Source organism: Saccostrea cucullata, unplaced genomic scaffold (assembly GCF_032062105.1).
Source record: "Saccostrea cucullata isolate Sc308-1 unplaced genomic scaffold, CSIRO_AGI_Scuc_v1 ctg468, whole genome shotgun sequence".
Taxonomy (NCBI): Eukaryota; Metazoa; Mollusca; class Bivalvia; order Ostreida; family Ostreidae; genus Saccostrea; species Saccostrea cuccullata.
The window spans coordinates 699,529-721,196 of record NW_026926068.1 but is presented as its reverse complement, the minus strand read 5'-3'; the positions used below and the strand labels follow the sequence as shown (position 1 = coordinate 721,196).

The window sequence follows — 21,668 nt, the reverse complement described above, 5'->3', positions numbered from 1 at the left end:
TACTTTTTCAATGCCAATTTTTTCCCGTACCAATTGCCTGCAGTAGGAGTAAAACCTTAAGGAGTGGATCTCATCTTTTCAGAGAAGCGGTAACTGACCACTGGCACCCCAGTGTTAGTCAGGGATGGGAGTGAAAATATGTTTGATAAGAAGTAACTGACCCTTTGAATTTACTAGTGGGCTCTCAGAAAATATACTTTCAGAATGGCAGACTTTAGGCCTATAATATATTATACCGGTATAGATCCATTATTTCCGAATATTTATAATCAACATACCCGACTTTAATATCACATGTCTAGTTGCTACGTGTGTATGTCATGGTCCAAAGAGCTATTTATGTATTAAAAAAGGATGAATCCTCCTGAATAGACAAAGTGTATATCTCTCTTTACAGGATAATTTGTGCAAACATCTAATTTGCCCGAACAAATATCTAATTTCTCCGAACAAATAACTTATTTGTCCGAACAAATTTCTAATTCGTCCGAACGAATTTCTAATTTGTCCGAACGAATATCTAATTCGTCCGAACAAATAACTAATTCGTCCGAACGAATATCTAATTCGTCCGAACAAATAACTAATTCGTCCGAACGAATTTCTAATTTGTCCGAACGAATATCTAATTTGTCCGAACGAATATCTAATTTGTCCGAACGAATATCTAATTCGTCCGAACAAATAACTAATTCGTCCGAACGAATTTCTAATTTGTCCGAACGAATATCTAATTTGTCCGAACGAATATCTAATTCGTCCGAACAAATAACTAATTCGTCCGAACGAATATCTAATTCGTCCGAACAAATAACTAATTCGTCCGAACGAATTTCTAATTTGTCCGAACGAATATCTAATTCGTCCGAACAAATAACTAATTCGTCCGAACGAATTTCTAATTTGTCCGAACAAATAAAAATATTTTTTTACCTGGCCCTCCAGCGGCGCCGTAATATAACTGTCCCACATTCGTTTTGAAAAACAAGATTTCTACAGACGGATTCTTCTATGAATGTTTCGAAGGTTATAATTTCGAACCATTTTTCCCCCTAGATTACTGAATGATTTTTGTCTTTTTGTGCTTACTTTAACTTACGTAATAAACATCAACCCGATCAATAAATAGGACTCAGGATGTAAAGGTACTTTAACAAAATTATTTTGATTACAGTTAAATAGTTAAATATTATTTTCATTTAAAGAAAATAATAAACTCATTTAATCATTAAATTGTCTACCTACATTTTCCTTAAAATGTTTTGATTAAACAAGGGAAATAAAGGGAAAATAAATGCAGGATTAGTGTATAAATCTGGCCAAAGGCATATTTACATAGATACATGTGTAACAATATTTTAATGTGAAATTGTTTTTCTCTCTTCCTGATTCATCTTTCTGTTTTCAGATTTCAATCGTAATCCGATCATCAATTTTATCAATGTGTTTTTTTCAACAGCGAAAAATAAATATTTATGGGTATTTGATACATTATTGCTGACAAATTCTTAATCACTAGCAACCTGCAATATTTATATAACATAATTATCGTTTAAAAGTACTTTTTCTAGGGGTCATAATTCCGCGGGATCACAATATGAGTTTAATTCGTGGTTAAAAAAAAAATAAGAGACCGGTTTTTTTAGTGAGGGGTAGAGGATTTCAAGTTAAATACAGATTCACTTTTAAATAAAACAAACTACAAACCTACAAATTTTTGATAAAATACAAAGTTCTTATTTGACAATTTCATTCTAAAATGCCAATAAACATATTACACCTATCACTTGGCTCAATTAGGAAATGATATTTAATTTTTGAAGATTCATGAGGCTATGAACTACGACGCTTCACGCCGACATATTTCATGAAGCGCGTTATACCTCATGTATCTTCAAAAATTAAATTCATTTCTTAAATTTCCATTATTTTTCTGATGATTAGCCACAAATGTACGCCATTCGACTGTCATTTTTAAAGCAAAAGAGTTTGCACTACAACTTTCTCTCAACTGCGGTATTAGAGCGTAACAATGGAGATATTCATACGCATCCATGGTAATTCATGAGAAAATGAACAACACATCCTATTTGCAACGAATCTTATGGAAAATTACTTGGAAATGTAAATATTGTCAGTTGACAAGTCATTTCTGCAGTGACCCCTATGTATTTCCCAGGTAGACTTTGCATTCCATAGTCATATTCAGTGTACAAACAAAGGCCTAACAGTTTTTATGAAACAATGGCGTCTTAGCAAAAAGTGATGACAAAGTGTACAAGCTTAATCTTCCCCCTACTTTATGTGTAGCCATATGTATATGTACATTAATTATCACCTCGACATTTGGTTATGTCTCAGTTGAGTCGATACGACAAAAAACATGCAGTACGAACCTTTTCGTAAACGAATCAAACTACTTAAGTTTGAAATCAGGAATGTGAACAGTGTAATTTGTAGTCAGCATATTGCAATTTTTTTTTGGTCAATACAACAACAACGAATATTATTATTTTTCTGTATTGTTCCAACTATCTGATTGGCTCAAACTGGATCACATGATCAAGTATAAAAAGTGTTACAGACTGGACGTTTCTATTTTAAGAATTTATAAACCTGCTTTTCTAAAATTGGAAACGTTCATTGTGAAGCAACAATAGTGCTGACGTCACGATACTCTTTAAAGACTGGATGTTTCTAAAAACAGATACTGTAGCTGGTTTTCATTACTGTGACGTCATAATGCAATGACATAACAATGCCTTGTATGAGAAGGTACTCAGTATTATAAAGAAGGATTTTAAGACATGTCTTATTAACTGATGAAAAATAATAAAACAATTGTAGCCTTTTGATTCGGTACAATCCCTCGATATATAGACCTTAGAGAAAGCATATCGACCTCGCACTTCGTGCTCGGTCGATATGATTTCTCTAAGGTCTATATATCGAGGGATTGACCTCATCAAAAGGCTATAATTGTATAATATCCGAAACACAATAAACGAAACACTGACTTATGTTGTTTTTTTTTTCATTCTAGTTTTTTGTTTATTATTAACACATCGAAAGTGTCTACATTTTACCCTCTAGTCTGTTTTTCCGATCATGACAAGAAGTACACGGCTGTTGTGACAGCTCGGCAGGGGATGCTCATTTTCCCACGGTGCCCGATCCCACAACTGATGTTTTAGAGATTCATCTTTGCACCTGCTTTGTATTGTTTGTGTGGATTTGTTGGGCTTGAAAACTAATATTTATCTCCAAAGATTTCACACAGCAGTTATTTCTATCAATGATGTTGTTCTAATGACTCTTGGCAGCTAATTGCTCCTATTTTGACGGAAATACTTATAATTATTACCTTGAGTAGAACCAAAAGGTTTCTTCTTAGATTTGGTATAACACTATATTCTACACTAAAAAAAACTTTTTTCCTCTTTTATTTACATAAAAATCGAAATTGGATACATATATGTTCATTTTTTCGACTGACATACAAATATACTGTTTCAAAATTATTTATTGATGAAATGAAATTTAAGGAAATCATTTTTTTTTAAATTATGGATAGGAATGCACTGTACAAGGATGATATCTTAGACAATACGATGTACTACGTGTCTATACCAAAACATGATGAATAAAGTTATGAATATGTAGCGATTTATTATTTCCCAGTATTTCCCGATAAAAACCAAGATTTCCCAGGAATTACCAGAATTTCCCACCGTCCTGAGAATATGAGTAGTTCCCTTTTTTGCCAACCCCTGGTTAATATCTTTGCAAAAATTGAATAATGCTTGAATATGCTTAAATATTAAGTGTACTATGAGTTTATAATTTACTATGTGTAAAAAAAAGCCTTTGTATTATTTGCTATCCTTTATTTTCTTCTTAGATTTACAAAGATAAAAGTTATATAAGATACCAAACTAAGAAATTTTCTGAAAAGCATCTTATATAGACTGAAATTTGTGCATATGTTCATACTCAAAGCAATATTTAAAAAAAAATCATTGATGAGATTAGAAACAGAGAAAATATTTATCAATATTTAGGTGATCGTAAGTAAAACACAAGATAGGTACTTATAGTAGTGTTGTCTGCACGATGTAAGAATTCATATATTGGTTATGTCTGTGCCCTATCATTAATTTAATTCTAGAAAAGAAAACGAATCTTGTTATAAGAATTTTCTATGACAAAGCAGCAATATATTAAACACCTCAAGGTCGTTTATATTTAATTAATAAGAATTATAATAGAGATTAAGTATAAACATTTTCACTATATTTGTTAGAAACCTTCAAGATATATTTTTAAAAAAGGTGAAAAAGTTTTACAAATACACGCTGTTATTTTGACTTAAGGCCAGGATAAGTAAGAATAAGTAATTCAAATGCACTTTACAGAAGCTGCCTATAAATATTGTCGATTTCTCTCCTGTTTAATCAAATTAGGACCATCATCATGAGGGTTACAATATTTTGTGCTTTTCTGGTTTCTCTGGTGCTGATAGTTCAGAGCAAGAATGTGAGTAACTTTTTTATGTGTTAATATATTTTTTTAAAGTAACAGTTTTTATTACCTAAGAATATTGCAAGAGCAATAATTTAAGAACTTAATTACTATAAGATTGATCTACTTGCTAGACAGTGATTCTTTAAATCAAGGTTGTAACATATTGTAGAGTCATACAAAGATCGTCTGCTCGTTAGTTATCAGCGTGTTTTGCGTCTCTCTTCAATAATTTATTTGAAAGTGAATTGTCAAGAACACAATCATTTAGCTAATCACTTACTTCGTGAATATCAATCGTCGGGGTCATTTGAAGTTATTTCTAATTTACTAAGTTTCCACACACTGACTTATAAATACTAGCTCCCGCTGTAGCTGTTATTTCTGTTTTTCCCGCTTTTTTAATGTCCTCTTTTCGGGATATCCAAGGTATCCGAGCTGATAAGACTATAATGTCAAACCGCAATACTGATCTTTATCACATTCAAATTACAATATTCAAGACAAATAACCAATTAATTGAACAAGACCACGAGAAAAAAACATCTTGCTTTAATCACGTGACTGATACTCAAATCATGCATGTAATTATACCGTTTGAATATATTAATAAACAATTTATTTAAAAACAAAATCGATTGACTGTTTTTGAGGCAAAATGGGCATATTCCTACAATTTATTAAAATCCATGAACGCGAATGAGATAAATAATTATGGCATCAATATGCTATCCAACACAACTGATTATAATGATGGTATCCTTATAATAGAACATTGTATTTTTTATTTAACGTTTGGTTACTTTCAGATAGCAGAAGTTGAAAAGCGTTCTTCAACACGTAAGAAATATCTCGTAAATATAAAAGTAACTTTAAATATTTCATTAGATAAGGATTCATTTATCAACCAAAGTCAAAATTGAGACTTAATATAAGAAATTTTCGTCTTCATTAGATCATTAGATTAATAGCTAATTAAAAGTAAAAAAAAAAAGTTTAAATAAAGTTTATGATGTCAACTGAGAAAAGATTTATATGTCTAATAAAATCAAACTTTTTTAAACCTTGTTGACAAATTATCGTATAAATGATTGTTTTGGTGTTATTTTTTTTTATCATTTCTTCTGCGTTTTCAGTCTGTTATCTAGACAGTCCTACCCGTACCCTGGATGGACAGTTCACAAAAAGCGACCAGATGACGCCATCGTACTGTCAGAAGTTCTGTACTAAAGGAAACTACAAGTTATATGGTGTTGAGGTGAGAAATGCTTGATTACATGCACGTGAATGCAAATGAAGGTAAAGCAATTCTCTTCAAAATGCCTCTGTTTCAGTCCATAAAATCCAAAGACGCATTATTGTAATGTTGTTACTAAATGTTTAAAATTCAAAATTGATTAAAAAGCCAAAATTATTAAATTTAGAACAAACTGGTTTTACTAAGATTGGATTGACTCACAAACAATTTCACTGATCGCATCTAATCTTTGACAATCTGCCCACTTTTGTAATGTCATATAAAAGCATATAAAATTCAAATTACAAAATCTTGGGATCTAATCATAAAGTCGATTAGAAGTATGATCAAATGACCTAGATATCTTAAGAAAAGAATAAGATATTGTTGTCATGTGCACACATGCCCTTTATAAACATCGAATAATACAATTAACCTTCAAATGTCAGATGTCAAAAAAGACCGAAGACTAATAGAGCAAATTTAAGTAGATAGATTATTATTCATCATATGTCATTTATAAACCTTCAATAATACATGATTGTAATTTTATCCTTTTGATTTTAAATTAAAATAACAGTTATTCTCTGATGTCTCTTTCTAAGTAAAGCATTTTTATTGCATTTTAACAAAATGTTAATGTCCAAGAACACTTAGAATTTTAAACCGTTATGTATTATTTGCCATTATAGAGTTTGGGAAAACATACTGAGGGAAACAGCAAATATATTGATATTTAAAGACATCGGTCCTTCTCTCTTCCTCAAGTACAAATCAATTTTTAAAGAAATGCAAAAAGAAATCGTTTTATTTTTGTGCTTTTACATGGTTATGTTAATCAGTTAATAAAAATAAAAATACATGGCTTTTCCTGAATACTGTTCGTTATCTCCATATGTTTCATAATGTTCAAAGTTTGAGTGCGTCAATTTATACATGCCTTTATGTTCCTCTGTTATTATGCAAGACCGAGGCCAAGTCAACTGAGCTAGTTTTTTGATGGATTAAAATTGAAATAACAACAGTAGTGAAAGTGAAAAAATGTCATTTATTGAAGACAAGACTAGAAAAAAACTTCGAAAGAATACAAAAATCTTTGGTATCATATTATGCAATCTGACCCCCTAAAATTACATATATCATAAAGCAGGCACTTATATGCCTGTCATCAAAAAAGGGTGGGTTAAAAGAAAATAAACGCCTATATCTTTAGTACCCAACAAAATAGTATTTTTCCCTTTATTTTATAGGCATCAAACTGGTGTCATTGTGGAAATTACATAACAAGAGATGTTCTGAAGGATCCATCTGACTGTGAAGAAAAATGCAGTGGAGATAGTGACCAAATATGTGGAGGAGCCTGGGCCATTAACATCTTCGCAAATCCTGAGTACAAGGTTTGATGAGTACTTTAAACCAACTTTTATTCGCGTGCGAGAAATTTTCGCGAAGTTTGCAACAGCCTCGTCATCGCGAATATTTCTCGCCGAGAACCGGTATTTAACGTTTCTCTGTCTATTCAAAACAGATCGAAAAAGGCTTGTTTGGGAAAATAAGTCGTCGCTAACTAGTTTACCCCTCGTAAATCGCGAAATAAATCGTCGCGAATAAAAGTTGTTTTACAGTATAGGTTTTTTCATTTCCACATGCAAAAAATATACCCACAAACCTATCCCAAATATACAAATGTTCACCTTAAATTGTGTTCTACAAAATAACTTTGAAACGTGTAAATGTAACGGTTTACAACAATCAGTAAATATTTTCCTCAGGAACTCTATTACCAAAGAGTTTCTTTTTTTATTCATTTCGGTTAAAAAGATTTTCAATCATATACTAATGACTATATTGAGATTTATCTGTATAATCTCAGAATAATAATGCATATGTCCTTTTTTTTGTTTCGTGGCTTTGGTTTTGGTTTTTTTTTATATATTACATTTTTCTATTTTCAGAACCCAGATGATTTGGTACAAGGGAGCAATGGAGGTAGATTGAATTTTAAACCCCTTTCATTCCATTAGAATGTGCATTTATTAAATGAAAATTAAATAAAAACAAAAATTTAAACCATCGTAAAACACTTCCATTAAAAGTAAGAATTAAGATCACTACTTTGCTGAGATTGATTCTATATTTTATTGTTATCTCTGTCTGCTTATATATACCCAATCTTACTCATTAAAATTTAGCTATATTTTACAGAATACGTAGGGTGTTTTCAAGACCAGTCCTGTAGATCTTTTACCGGAAATCACTACAGAAGCAACCAAATGACAATTGAGAAATGCAAATCCTTCTGCACGAGCTACTCAATGTATGCTCTTGAGGTATGTAATAAAAGATATATATAGATATAAGTTCAACATGATTTTAAATGTATTCTTCTTATCTTTGACCGTTGACGGTAGCTCAGTCGTGAGTTCGTATCTCGGCCGCGACTGACCTAAGTCGATAAAAAATGGGTAGCAACTGTTCCTTCGATTGCGCTCGGCACTTTGAAGTGAAAGTTGCTGGTCCTTCGGATGAGACCTTAAAAACCGAAGACCCGTGTCAGCTGCAGGCGTTTGCACGATTAAGATCCTTCACTGCTCAATGACCTTGAGTGGCGAGTAAAGGTCAAAATTTGAAGCCCTTCACCGGCATACGGTGACGTCTCCATATGAGTGAAAAATTCTCGAGAGGGAGGTTTAACAATATACAATCAATCAATCTGTATTACCTTTGACGCCATTTTGCGAAAATTAATTTTATTAAAAATGATATCATTGAGAGTTATCTTTCTTATCAGAGTATTATAAAAAAAATATTATTATCTTCATTTAGCACATTTTGGAATGTTCTTTCTTTTTATATTTAGTTTTTTTTTATCTATATATTTAAATGTTAAATTCAATAAGCGGTATTTGTTTTCACCAGTCTCTAAATGAATTCATAGGTGAATGTTAGATAGCAAATAGAAATGGCAAATTCAACGCCTTATTAATAATTTCTTTGAAATCTATTAGGCAACCACAGGATGTTGGTGCTCAAATTATTTCAAAACAAGAGTTCCGAAACCGGATTCAGATTGTAACATGAAATGTACAGGAAATTCTGATCAGATTTGTGGAGGAGCATGGAGACTGAGCGTCTATAAAAACCCAGACTACCAGGTGGGTTGATATAACATTACATAACAATTTAATATTTAAAACGAAATATATACGAGCTCTCGTATACTCGTGTATATGTATAATTAAAGCTTTAGAATTTATAATGCAGGAACAGATATAGGTTAAGGATTTTAATGCATTTTTAATGCATGTCGTCCGCTTTACATTACATTGTATAGAACATTTTCAAACTAAACTGATTTGTCTGTTTAATTTATTTTTTACTAGTACTTGTTACTGATAAGATGGCCACTGCTTACTACATGTACCTTTTTGGGGGATTTAAATATACATGTGTAAAGTAAAACAACCTGTGGCGAGAATACATAATTATAATAAATTGACGCTTATAGTGAAGTGATGTATAGACCGTTGCCTCCCAGACAGTACACTGCACAATTAACGGATATAACAAATTACGCTTAATTAATAAAATCGCTTAAGGAATATTGTCGGTCTGTGGCATTTCGTTATAAGCGTGTGCTACTTTAGTTGGTGATTAATAATGCGTCCTGAAATGATAATGTTTAAAAAAAATAAAAACCCTATAGAATATTCATTTTTGAATTTATTCAATCTACGAGATATGAAGCTCAATTCTCAAAGTAACGAAGGCTTTTTGAATGAAAGTCTAAAAGTGATTTTAAAAAAAAGACTATTGATTATAATAAAAAAAAAATCTGTATAAAAAAAATCGTTACTTCGCACAAATGCATTGATGTAGCATTATGTAGCTTTTATAGACATATGATTTTTTAACACCAGTATTTTTTTGGCAGGCAAGCTGCTGAGAAAAGAGGGAACCAGCGTCAAAAAAGCGGACAACAGATTAATTATGAAGCAGTGATTATTATTCAAAAAATATTAAATAAAGATTTCAATGCAGAAAATATGTTTTGTGTGTGTATGCGCGCGCTTTATTTTTTTTTTAACTTAATGAAGAGAGATATAGAGATAACGAACAGTATTCAAAATCAAAGTCCATAAAACAATACAAAATAGGAGCAGACCAAACAGGGACCTCCGAAGCATCAGAAGTGGGACCAGGTACCATGGAGGAGTGAGCATCCCTTGCTGACCAGTCACACCCGCTGTTGCTCCTTGTCATGATCGCGAAATATGGAAAAATCCGTCGTCAATTCAGTATATAAATAATGGACTAACAATTAGTATGAAAAACATCAATCAGCATTTTACTCAATGATAAATTTTATCTGATGACAAAGTCATGATATCGAACGTAGAACTAACGAAATGATTACTTTAAACGAGACTGCCGATACTCTTTTTTCATCAACTTATTTGTCAATAGTTTAACTCGTATTAGAACTTGTTCATACGTAGATCATGCTCTTGCTTATCGAATCAATTGGGATATATAAACTCCGTATGCAGGTGATAAAAGTATATATTGCTACATATAGCATGCTCTTGCATATTGAATCAACTGAGATCAAACTCAATATGCGCATTATTGACAAACTGTTGATCATTACTTATTAAGCAGAGTAAAAGTGAAACGTAACGAGAAGTCATGTAAACAAACACAAAAAACGGAGTTTAAAAGTATTAAGCATGAATCCGTCATGTGCAGCAAATGCAGTCCGATCTCTACCATTGTTTTTCAAATGAAATGCTAAGACGTCATGACGTTGACGTTAAACACTTCGACGTTGTTTATAGGAGGTAACAAAGAACTATATGCGGTATATTGCATATATTTGCCCCCATAAAAATCAAATTTTGAAAACTTTCTGAAATGTGCTGAATTCAATCAATTGTATGAGAAATATAAATTAACAGAAAATATCATAGTTTCAAAGCAGTGTATTCACAATTTTTGTTTTTATGACGTCACAAACTAGTGCGATTTTATATCCTTTTTCAGAAAGAGGACAAAATGGACAAAATTTCAACAATTTTAGCTTTAAAATTTATAGAGCGCAAGTTTGTTCAGGAACAATATTGACATATTTCATTGATATTATCATTCTACACATTATATCAAAATATTGATCCTGAACACACATGCGCTCGGTGACTTTTACTCAAAATATCGACGAAATATGTACATTTTTCTGTAAAATTCATAAAAAACTGAAATTTACGTCATGTTTGTGACGTCATTACGTACTTATGACGTCATTACTTTTGAAAATATTCAGTGCTTTGAAGTCAGCATATACTCCCCTGTTTAAGAACTTAATTAAATATATCTCCATTAAAGTTTGATTTGGGGGGCAAATATTGGTTATTACCGAATAAAGTTCTTTACATTTATGGAAAGTAATGCACCAAAAAAAGATTTTAAATTTAAAAAATATTCAATATCTTTTATATAATTTTTTTTTATGAAAGCAATACATGTAAGTGTTATTTAGGTATTATGTAGAACTACATTTTTTAGAAAATTATGTAGAATTACGTACAGTTCTTTTTTTTTTTTTTAAGGAAAATTATGTTGTAATAGTTAAGACAAGTAATGGTAGTTTTAAGACAAAAGTAGGTTTTCCCATTCTTTTAAGCTCATCTTTACATGTAATCATGAAAACCTACAAAATCACGTTTTTTGTCAAATTTTAGGAAGAATTTACAGGGGAAATAATGGGTGCCGTTACCATAGCAACGTGACATTTATAAAAATAAAAAAAATATATAACCATTAATGATGTGACAACATGAATGCACGCAAAAGTTTCATTAAAATTAAAAATCTAGTGTGGCCAGGCATTATTGAAATTGTTTGAACTGATATTAAGCCTTCACGATGCAACTTTTACAACTCCCTTTGAAACAACTCTCCATGACCGTAATAAGACCCCTATTGATTTTGATGTCAAAAATTCATACACTCTTTTTTGTGTAAAACTTTCATTTCTGAATTTTATCTCAAGATTTAGCTTTTCCAATGAAATTTTATGCTAGTACTTCCTAAGACCTTGTCCCAGCCCGTCACCCTCCCCACCCCTTTAGATCTACACAATTATGCTCTTCTTTTTTTTACTCAAACATGTCCGGTCCATATCTTTCTTACGGAGGATTATTAGAACCTACTTCTCCACACAAAGATTGCTCATGACCTAAGGGTGTGTCATGACCTTGACCCAAGGTCATTTGGGGAAGTTCAAGATCACTGGAAGAAAAATTTCGTAATTTGTGTCCGGTCCATACATGTATCTTTCTAATGGATAAACTTTGTAGGTTCTCATTTCACACAAAGATTCCTCTTGACCTAAGGATATGGCATGACCTTGGGTCAAGGTCATTTGGGGAAGTTCAAGGTCACTGGAAGAAAAATTTTATAATTCGTAACCGGTCCATATCTTTCTTTATTATGGAAAAACTTGAATCTACTTCACACAAACATTGCTTATGACTTGAGGTTGTGTCATGACTTTGAACCAAGGTCATTTATGCAAGTTCAAGGTCACTGACAAAAAAAGTTCATAATTCATGTCTGGTCTAGTTTTAACTAATTTTAATAGACAATTTAAATTTTCAAAAGATTATATATTAATAACCATTCTCTGTAACCACTTGAACTTCATTGCCACGCATGGTCACCGATTTTGATGAAACTTCACCCATGCTTAGTACTTGACACCAGAAACAAATATCAAACAAAATTTCGTTGCTGAGTGTCTCGGTTGCTATGGCAACAGCCGGAAAAGTTTAAAAAATCGAGATTTTCAGCTACTTTAAATATTGACTGTGGCTTAATAAAAACTAGAAAAAGCAAACAAATCATTCTCACAAAAACATGACACCTTGATGTCACTTATATTGTAAAGAAACTGTTTAGAATATATCTCTAAGTAAGTGGTAACCAAGGATACATTTGGAATACATTTAAAATGCTGAAATATGCTGAAAAACACTCCGTATTCACTAATGGTAGTATTACATGCACAATGAAAATGTTTGACCTTAAGTATATAAGTATTAGCAATATTATTCTATAAATAACTTTATTAGTTGCCATGGTAACACAGTGTAACCATGCAAAACCAGTAACTAAGATTGGGTTAATGCTACTGTCTTGAGGAAAAACATGAAAATTCAAGACTGGCAAATATGCATCCTTAGGACCTTGTATCACCAAAACCATAAGAAAATTGGGTATAATTGCTACCTTGCAGTGTTACCATGGAAACAAAGTACCAGTGCTTAAAAGTGAATTATTTTTCGCCGCATTTAGAATTAAATTGCCATATAATCAAGAAACAAATTAAAGGACTCAACTTGAATAGTACTTATCTGTTAGAACTGAAGTTGAATATCATATATTGATAAAATGTGATGAAGAAAACAACACTGTTGCTATGGTTACCAAGAAGGGAAAAAGTTCGATTTTGTGAACTTGATATCAATATTAAACCCTGTATGCCAACATCTTGCATCCACTTAGAGATTGGATGATAGTCAAAATTAAAAGTCAGGTTAGCTGTTAATAAATATCAATCATAAAAGTTTTGGGAATCTACATTTAAGGGTACGTATCCAAGGAAAGAAAATATTTTTCAGGTTTTTAAGCATATATTTTCTGATTATTTTCATAGCAACGCTTTATTTAAAGAATCTAATCTGAATTTTTTCAAATGGGAAAACTAGGAGCACACTAACATCTTTAAAATATTGATCATTAGTTATGAGGAAATGTGCTTTTTAAAGATAGGATCAGATTTAAACATACATAATGTTACTCTGCAGGCTCTCTGTGGTATAAAAACCTTGGCAACCATTGCCAACCAAAATGAAATATCATATTTTGTTCTTGGTATATGTCTCAAGGCTCTTTTTTCTATTAATTGGTCACATTTCATCCTAAAATTGCAATTTATTTTAAGTGTATGACTTTTTAAAATTCAAGGAATTTTTTTTTTTTTTTTTGCTTTTGAATACTTTGTTACCATAGTAACGTATGTAATAGTTGATTCACCAAACATGTTTATTATACATTTGAGACATCTGTCCTTCAACTTTTGGAAACAGTCATTGCCATTTGTTTGCTTTGCCGCAAATCTAACTATGGGGCTCTAAACATGTTAAAAAATACCATTTTTCAAACTTCAAGACATGTTGCCACAGTAACTATAAAGCATAGCAACGAATTTTTGCCTGATTTCAGTTTAGGGTACCAATTACTTTTATCATAGGGAGTTTGGAGAAATTCTGCGACTATGCGTGCCACAGTTCCTATATAAAATTTCAGATCATTACAGAGAATGGCTCTTAATTAATCTATTAAACTTACTTGTGACCAATGGTAGATTCATTTGAAAGAAGAAGAAAAAATACACTGTTTCGCTCTGTTAGAGCTCATCAGGCCGCCTTGCAGACGACGACAGCATTCTCCTCTGGGTCTTTTTGTCCATAACATAACAGCACAAACATTGGTGATGCAGCAGTTATCCTCTCTATATATATTTTGCTTTGCTGGTGATAAAAGGTCTGGAATACATCTTCTTATAAGTTCCGTCAGAATGACAACAAATACACTCCCAATCTCTAGTAATGGCCTCAAACAGAATCGTGTACCTTGTAACTCTTCGACAGAGTGGTTTCCCTTGTAACTCTTTAGTCAGAGTGGTTTCCCTTACATCTCTTTGACAGAGTGCTGTCCCTTGTATCTCTTGGCAAAGTGGTGTACCTGACAAATCTTCTGCGTTGGTATAAAAATCTCCGTAGCTCTTTTTCTCTTTGTAGAAAAAAGACCATTCAATAAAGTATGTCTCTGTTCTGCTGTCTCTGTAGTACTAAATCCTGTTTCTGTAACTCCTGATCAAGCATCTGTAGCTCTTACTGAAGCCTTTGTAGCCTTAATCCTGTCTCTGTAGCTCTAAATACCGTCTTCATGTAGCTCTAAATACTGTCTTCATGTAGCTCTAAATACTGTCTTCATGTAGCTCTAAATACTGTCTTCATGTAGCTCTAAATACTGTCTTCATGCAGCTCTAAATACTGTCTTCATGTAGCTCTAAATACTGGCTATGTAAATACTGGCTCTGTAGCTTTTAATTTTCTCTTGGTAGATAAAAACCATTCAATAAATTCTGTTTCTGTATTTCTAAATCCCGTTCTGTAGTTCTGAATTCTGTCTCTGTAGTTTCTAGATCCTCTCTCTGTAATTCTGAATCCTTTCTCTCTGCATTTTGCTTTAAATTCTGACTTCATTGTAGATAAGTTGAGGTAAAAATCTCCGTGGGTCTTTATCTTTATTAGAAATAACACCAATCAATAAATCCTATCTTTGTAATTCAAAACATTGACTCTGAAGCTCTAAAAACTGACTTTGTAGCAATAAAAACTGACTATCTATCTTAAAATACTGACTCACTCTATAATTTTATATACAGACTCAGAATCAGAATCTATAGTTCTAATACTTACACTGTAATTCTAAATACTGTCTCTCTAACTCTAAATTCTGTCGCTGAATCTCTAAAATATAATACTGTAACTTTAGATACTGTCTCTGCAACTCTAAATCTTAACTCTAAATACCGACGCTGCACTAATATACTAGTATACTGACGCTGTAGCTCTTTTTACTAAAATCTGAAAGCTCATAATACTGACTCTGTAGCTCTAAATACTGTCTCTGAAACTCTAATACTGACTCTGTAGCTCTAAATCATGTTTCTGTAGTTTTTTATGTAAATACTGATGCTGTCCATGTAGTTCCAAAAACTAATGCTGTAGCTCTAAATACTGACTCTGTTGTTCTAAATCCTTTAACTGTAGTTTTTAAACCTGTCACTGTATCTCTATAAGCTAAATCCTGTCTGTGTAACTCTAAATACTGACTCTGTAGCCCTTAAAACTGACTCTGTAGTTCTAAATACTGAATGTATAGCTCTAAATTCTGCCTCTTTAGATCTAAATCTCCTGACTCTGTAGCCCTAAATCCCGTCATATTGAAGCTCTTACACATGTAATCCCGTCACTGTAGTTCTTACACATGTAATCCCGTCACTGTAGTTCTTACACATGTAATCCCGTCACTGTAGTTCTTACACATGTAATCCCGTCACTGTAGTTCTTACACGTTATCCCGTCACTGTAGTTCTTACACATGTAATCCCGTCACTGTAGTTCTTACACATGTAATCCCGTCACTGTAGTTCTTACACATGTAATCCCGTCACTGTAGCTCTTACACATGTAATCCCGTCACTGTAGTTCTTACACATGTAATCCCGTCACTGTAGTTCTTACACATGTTATCCCGTCACTGTAGTTCTTACACATGTAATCCCATCACTGTAGTTCTTACACATGTAATCCCGTCACTGTAGCTCTTACACATGTAATCCCGTCACTGTACTTCAAAATCTTGTCTCTGCTACTCTTAATCCGGTCTCTGAAGCTCTAAATCCTGTCTCTGTAATTCTAAATACTGTCTCTGTTGTTCTAAATACCGACTCTGTAGTTCTAAATACCGACTCTGTAGTTCTAAATACCGACTCTGTAGTTCTAAATACCGACTCTTCGTTTCTCAATACATGTACTAGCTCTAAATCCTGTCTGTGTTACTCAACATCCGGTCTCAGTAACACTAAATACTGAATCAGTAGCTCGAAATCCTGTCTCTGTAGTTCTTATTACTGTCTCTATTACACTAGATACCGACTCTTTAGATCTAAAATAATGACACTGTAGCCCTTCATACTGCCTCTGTAGCTAAGAACCCTGTCTTTGAAGCTCTAAATACTGCCTCTGTAGCTTTAATTTCTGTCTCAATAGCACAACATACTAATCTTGTACCTCTAAATACTGCCTCTGTAGCTTTAATTTCTGTCTCAATAGCACAACATACTAATCTTGTACCTCTAAATACTGCCTCTGTAGCTTTAATTTCTGTCTCAATAGCACAACATACTAATCTTATACCTCTAAATACTGCCTCTGTAGCTTTAATTTCTGTCTCAATAGCACAACATACTAATCTTATACCTCTAAATACTGTTTCCGTAACTCTTATGCTGACTCTATAGCTCTAAATACTGTCTATATAGTTTTAAATACTATCTCTGTAACTGTAATTCCTGTCTCTGTAGTTCTAAATACTGTCTCTGTAAGTTTAAATATCGACTCTTTAGTTCTAAATACTGACTCTGAATCCTGTCCATGTAGCTGTCACTGTAATTCCTAATACTGTCTCTGTAATACTTCTAAATACTGATTTTCTAGCTAGACTCTAAATACTATCTCTGTAACTCTAAATACTATCTCTGTTCCTCTAAATACTTTCTCTGTAACTCTAAATACTATCTCTGTTCCTCTAAATACTATCTCTGTTACTCTAAATACTCTCTCTGTAACTTTAAACACTATCTCTGTAGCTCTAAATACTGCATCTGTTTCTCTAAACACTATCTCTGTAACTCTTAATCTTCTCTCTGTAACTTTAAACTCTATATCTCTGTAACTCTTAGCACTATCTCTATCTGTAACTCTAAATACTGTCTCTGTAACTCTAAATACTCACTCTGTAACTCTAAATACTAACTCTGTAGCTCTAAATACTATCTCTGTAACTCTAAATCCTTTCTCTGTAACTCTAAATACTATCTCTGTAACTCTAAATACTATCTCTGTAACTCTAAATACTCTCTCTGTAACTCTAAATACTATCTCTGTTCCTCTAAATACTTTCTCTGTTCCTCTAAATACTATCTCTGTAACTCTAAATACTGTCTCTGTAACTCTAAATACTGTCTCTGTTCCTCTAAATACTGTCTCTGTAACTCTAAATACTATCTCTGTAACTCTAAATACTCTGTTCCTCTAAATACTATCTCTGTTCCTCTAAATACTATCTCTGTAACTCTAAATACTATCTCTGTAACTCTAAATACTATCTCTGTAACTCTAAATACTATCTCTGTAACTCTAAATACTATCTCTGTAACTCTAAATACTATCCCTGTAACTCTAAATACTATCTCTGTAACTCTAAATACTTTCTCTGTAACTCTAAATACTATCTCTGTAACTCTAAATACTATCTCTGTAACTCTAAATACTATCTCTGTAACTCTAAATACGTTCTCTGTAACTTTAAATACTATCTCTGTTCCTCTAAATACTTTGTCTGTACCTTTAAATACTATCTTTGTAACTCTAAATACTTTCTCTGTTCCTCTAAATACTTTCTCTGTAACTCTAAATACTTTCTCTGTAACTCTAAATACTATCTCTCTCTAAATACTTTCTCTGTAACTCTAAATACTGTCTCTGTAACTCTAAATACTTTCTCTGTAACTCTAAATACTATCTCTGTTCCTCTAAATACTATCTCTGTAACTCTAAATACTATCTCTGTAACTCTAAATACTATCTCTGTAACTCTAAATACTATCTCTGTAACTCTAAATACTTTCTCTGTAACTCTAAATACTATCTCTGTAACTCTAAATACTTTCTCTGTAACTCTAAATACTATCTCTGTAACTCTAAATACTATCTCTGTAACTCTAAATAATTTCTCTGTTACTCTAAATACTCTCTCTGTAACTCTAAATACTCTCTCTGTAACTCTAAATACTATCTCTGTAACTCTAAATACTATCTCTGTAACTCTAAATATACTATCTCTGTAACTCTAAATAATGTCTCTGTAACTCTAAATACTATCTCTGTAACTCTAAATACTATCTCTGTAACTCTAAATACTTTCTCTGTAACTCTAAATACTGTCTCTGTAACTCTAAATACTATCTCTGTAACTCTAAATACTATCTCTGTAACTCTAAATACTATCTCTGTAACTCTAAATACTTTCTCTGTAACTCTAAATACTTTCTCTGTAACTCTAAATACTATCTCTGTAACTCTAAATACTTTCTCTGTAACTCTAAATACTTTCTCTGTAACTCTAAATACTATCTCTGTAACTCTAAATACTATCTCTGTAACTCTAAATACTATCTCTGTAACTCTAAATACTATCTCTGTAACTCTAAATACTATCTCTGTAACTCTAAATACTTTCTCTGTAACTCTAAATACTTTCTCTGTAACTCTAAATACTATCTCTGTTCCTCTAAATACTATCTCTGTAACTCTAAATACTTTCTCTGTAACTCTAAATACTATCTCTGTAACTCTAAATACTTTCTCTGTAACTCTAAATACTATCTCTGTAACTCTAAATACTAAATACTTTCTCTGTAACTCTAAATACTATCTCTGTAACTCTAAACACTTTCTCTGTACCTCTAAATACTATCTCTGTAACTCTAAATACTTTCTCTGTAACTCTAAACACTGTCTCTGTAACTCTAAATATCTCTAAATAACTCTGTTCCTCTATACTGTTCTCTGTTCTCTAAATACTTTCTCTGTAACTCTAAATACTACTCTAAATACTCTCTGTAACTCTAAATACTATCTCTGTAACTCTAAATACTATCTCTGTAACTCTAAATACTATCTCTGTAACTCTAAATACTTTCTCTGTAACTCTAAATACTTTCTCTGTAACTCTAAATACTATCTCTGTTCCTCTAAATACTATCTCTGTAACTCTAAATACTATCTCTGTAACTCTAAATACTTTCTCTGTAACTCTAAATACTTTCTCTGTAACTCTAAATACTATCTCTGTAACTGTAAATACTATCTCTGTAACTCTAAATACTGTCTGTAACTCTAAATGCTATCTCTGTAACTCTAAATACTTCTCTGTAACTCTAAATACTTCTCTGTAACTCTAAATACTTCTGTCTCTCTGTAACTCTAAATACTATCTCTGTAACTCTAAATACTATCTCTGTAACTCTAAATACTATCTCTGTAACTCTAAATACTATCTCTGTAACTCTAAATACTTTCTCTGTTCCTCTAAATACTTTCTCTGTTCCTCTAAATACTTTCTCTGTAACTCTAAATACTTTCTCTGTAACTCTAAATACTTTCTCTGTTCCTCTAAATACTTTCTCTGTAACTCTAAATACTTTCTCTGTAAGTCTAAATATTTTCTCTGTAACTCTAAACACTGTCTCTGTAACTCTAAATACTATCTCTGTTCCTCTAAATACTATCTCTGTAACTCTAAATACTATCTCTGTTCCTCTAAATACTATCTCTGTAACTCTAAATACTTTCTCTGTAAATACTATCTCTGTAACTCTAAATACTTTCTCTGTAACTCTAAATACTTTCTCTGTAACTCTAAATACTTTCTCTGTAACTCTAAATACTTTCTCTGTAAATCTAAATACTTTCTCTGTAACTCTAAATACTTTCTCTGTAACTCTAAATACTATCTCTGTTCCTCTAAATACTATAAATACTCTCTCTCTGTAACTCTAAATACTATCTCTGTAACTCTAAATACTATCTCTGTAACTCTAAATACTATCTCTGTAACTCTAAATACTATCTCTGTAACTCTAAATACAATCTCTGTAACTCTAAATACTGTCTCTGTAACTCTAAATACTATCTCTGTAACTCTAAATACTTTCTCTGTAACTCTAAATACTTTCTCTGTAACTCTAAATACTATCTCTGTAACTCTAAATACTATCTCTGTAACTCTAAATACTATCTCTGTAACTCTAAATACTTTCTCTGTAACTCTAAATACTTTCTCTGTTCCTCTAAATACTATCTCTGTAACTCTAAATACTTTCTCTGTAACTCTAAATACTATCTCTATAACTCTAAATACTATCTTTGTAACTCTAAATACTGTCTCTGTAACTCTAAATAGTATCTCTGTAACTGTAAATTCTGTCTCTGTAACTGTAAATACTACCTCTGTAACTCTAAATACTATCTCTGTAACTCTTAATCCTCTCTCTGTAACTCTACATACTATCTCTGTAACTCTAAATACTATCTCTGTAACTCTAAATACTATCTCTGTTAAATACTATCTCTGTTCCTCTAAATACTATCTCTGTAACTCTAAATACTTTCTCTGTAACTCTAAATACTTTCTCTGTAACTCTAAATACTTTCTCTGTAACTCTAAATACTTTCTCTGTAACTCTAAATACTATCTCTGTAACTCTAAATACCATCTCTGTAACTCTAAATACTTTCTCTGTAACTCTAAATACTTTCTCTGTAACTCTAAATACTTTCTCTGTAACTCTAAATACTATCTCTGTAACTCTAAATACTTTCTCTGTAACTCTAAATACTATCTCTGTAACTCTAAATACTTTCTCTGTAACTCTAAATACTTTCTCTGTAACTCTAAATACTTTCTCTGTAACTCTAAATACTTTCTCTGTAACTCTAAATACTTTCTCTGTAACTCTAATTACTATTTCTGTTCCTCTAAATACTGTCTCTGTTCTTCTAAATACTATCTCTGTTCCTCTAAATACTTTCTCTGTAACTCTAAATACTTTCTCTGTAACTCTATCTCTGTAACTCTAAATACTATCTCTGTAACTCTAAATACTATCTCTGTAACTCTAAATACTATCTCTGTAACTCTAAATACTATCTCTGTAACTCTAAATACTTTCTCTGTAACTCTAAATACTATCTCTGTAACTCTAAATACTTTCTCTGTAACTCTAAATACTTTCTCTGTAACTCTAAATACTTTCTCTGTAACTCTAAATACTATCTCTGTAACTCTAAATACTAACTATCTCTGTAACTCTAAATACTATCTCTGTTCTAAATACTATCTCTGTTCCTCTAAATACTATCTCTGTTCCTCTAAATACTATCTCTGTAACTCTAAATACTATCTCTGTAACTCTAAATACTTTCTCTGTAACTCT

General features: G+C 31.9%; 1 protein-coding gene across 1 annotated transcript; it reads left to right on the top strand.

Annotated features, from left to right (window-relative positions):
• The first annotated feature begins 5,246 nt into the window (after positions 1 to 5,246).
• LOC134270660 (uncharacterized) lies at positions 5,247 to 9,750 on the top strand. The gene is made up of 7 exons (XM_062752894.1): positions 5,247 to 5,361; positions 5,658 to 5,779; positions 7,009 to 7,155; positions 7,714 to 7,747; positions 7,964 to 8,088; positions 8,767 to 8,913; positions 9,693 to 9,750. The coding sequence occupies exons 1-7, from the start codon at positions 5,247 to 5,249 to the stop codon at positions 9,702 to 9,704; spliced, it is 702 nt and encodes a 233-aa protein (XP_062608878.1). The 3' UTR covers positions 9,705 to 9,750.
• Positions 9,751 to 21,668: the final 11,918 nt, after the last annotated feature.

Coding starts and splice junctions, on each gene's coding strand:
- LOC134270660 (XM_062752894.1), top strand. CDS start 5,247: ATGCTATCCAACACAACTGATTATAATGATGGTATCCTTATAATAGAA. Junction 5,362..5,657: donor TGAAAAGCGTTCTTCAACAC/GTAAGAAATATC, acceptor CTGCGTTTTCAG/TCTGTTATCTAGACAGTCCT. Junction 8,089..8,766: donor ACTCAATGTATGCTCTTGAG/GTATGTAATAAA, acceptor GAAATCTATTAG/GCAACCACAGGATGTTGGTG.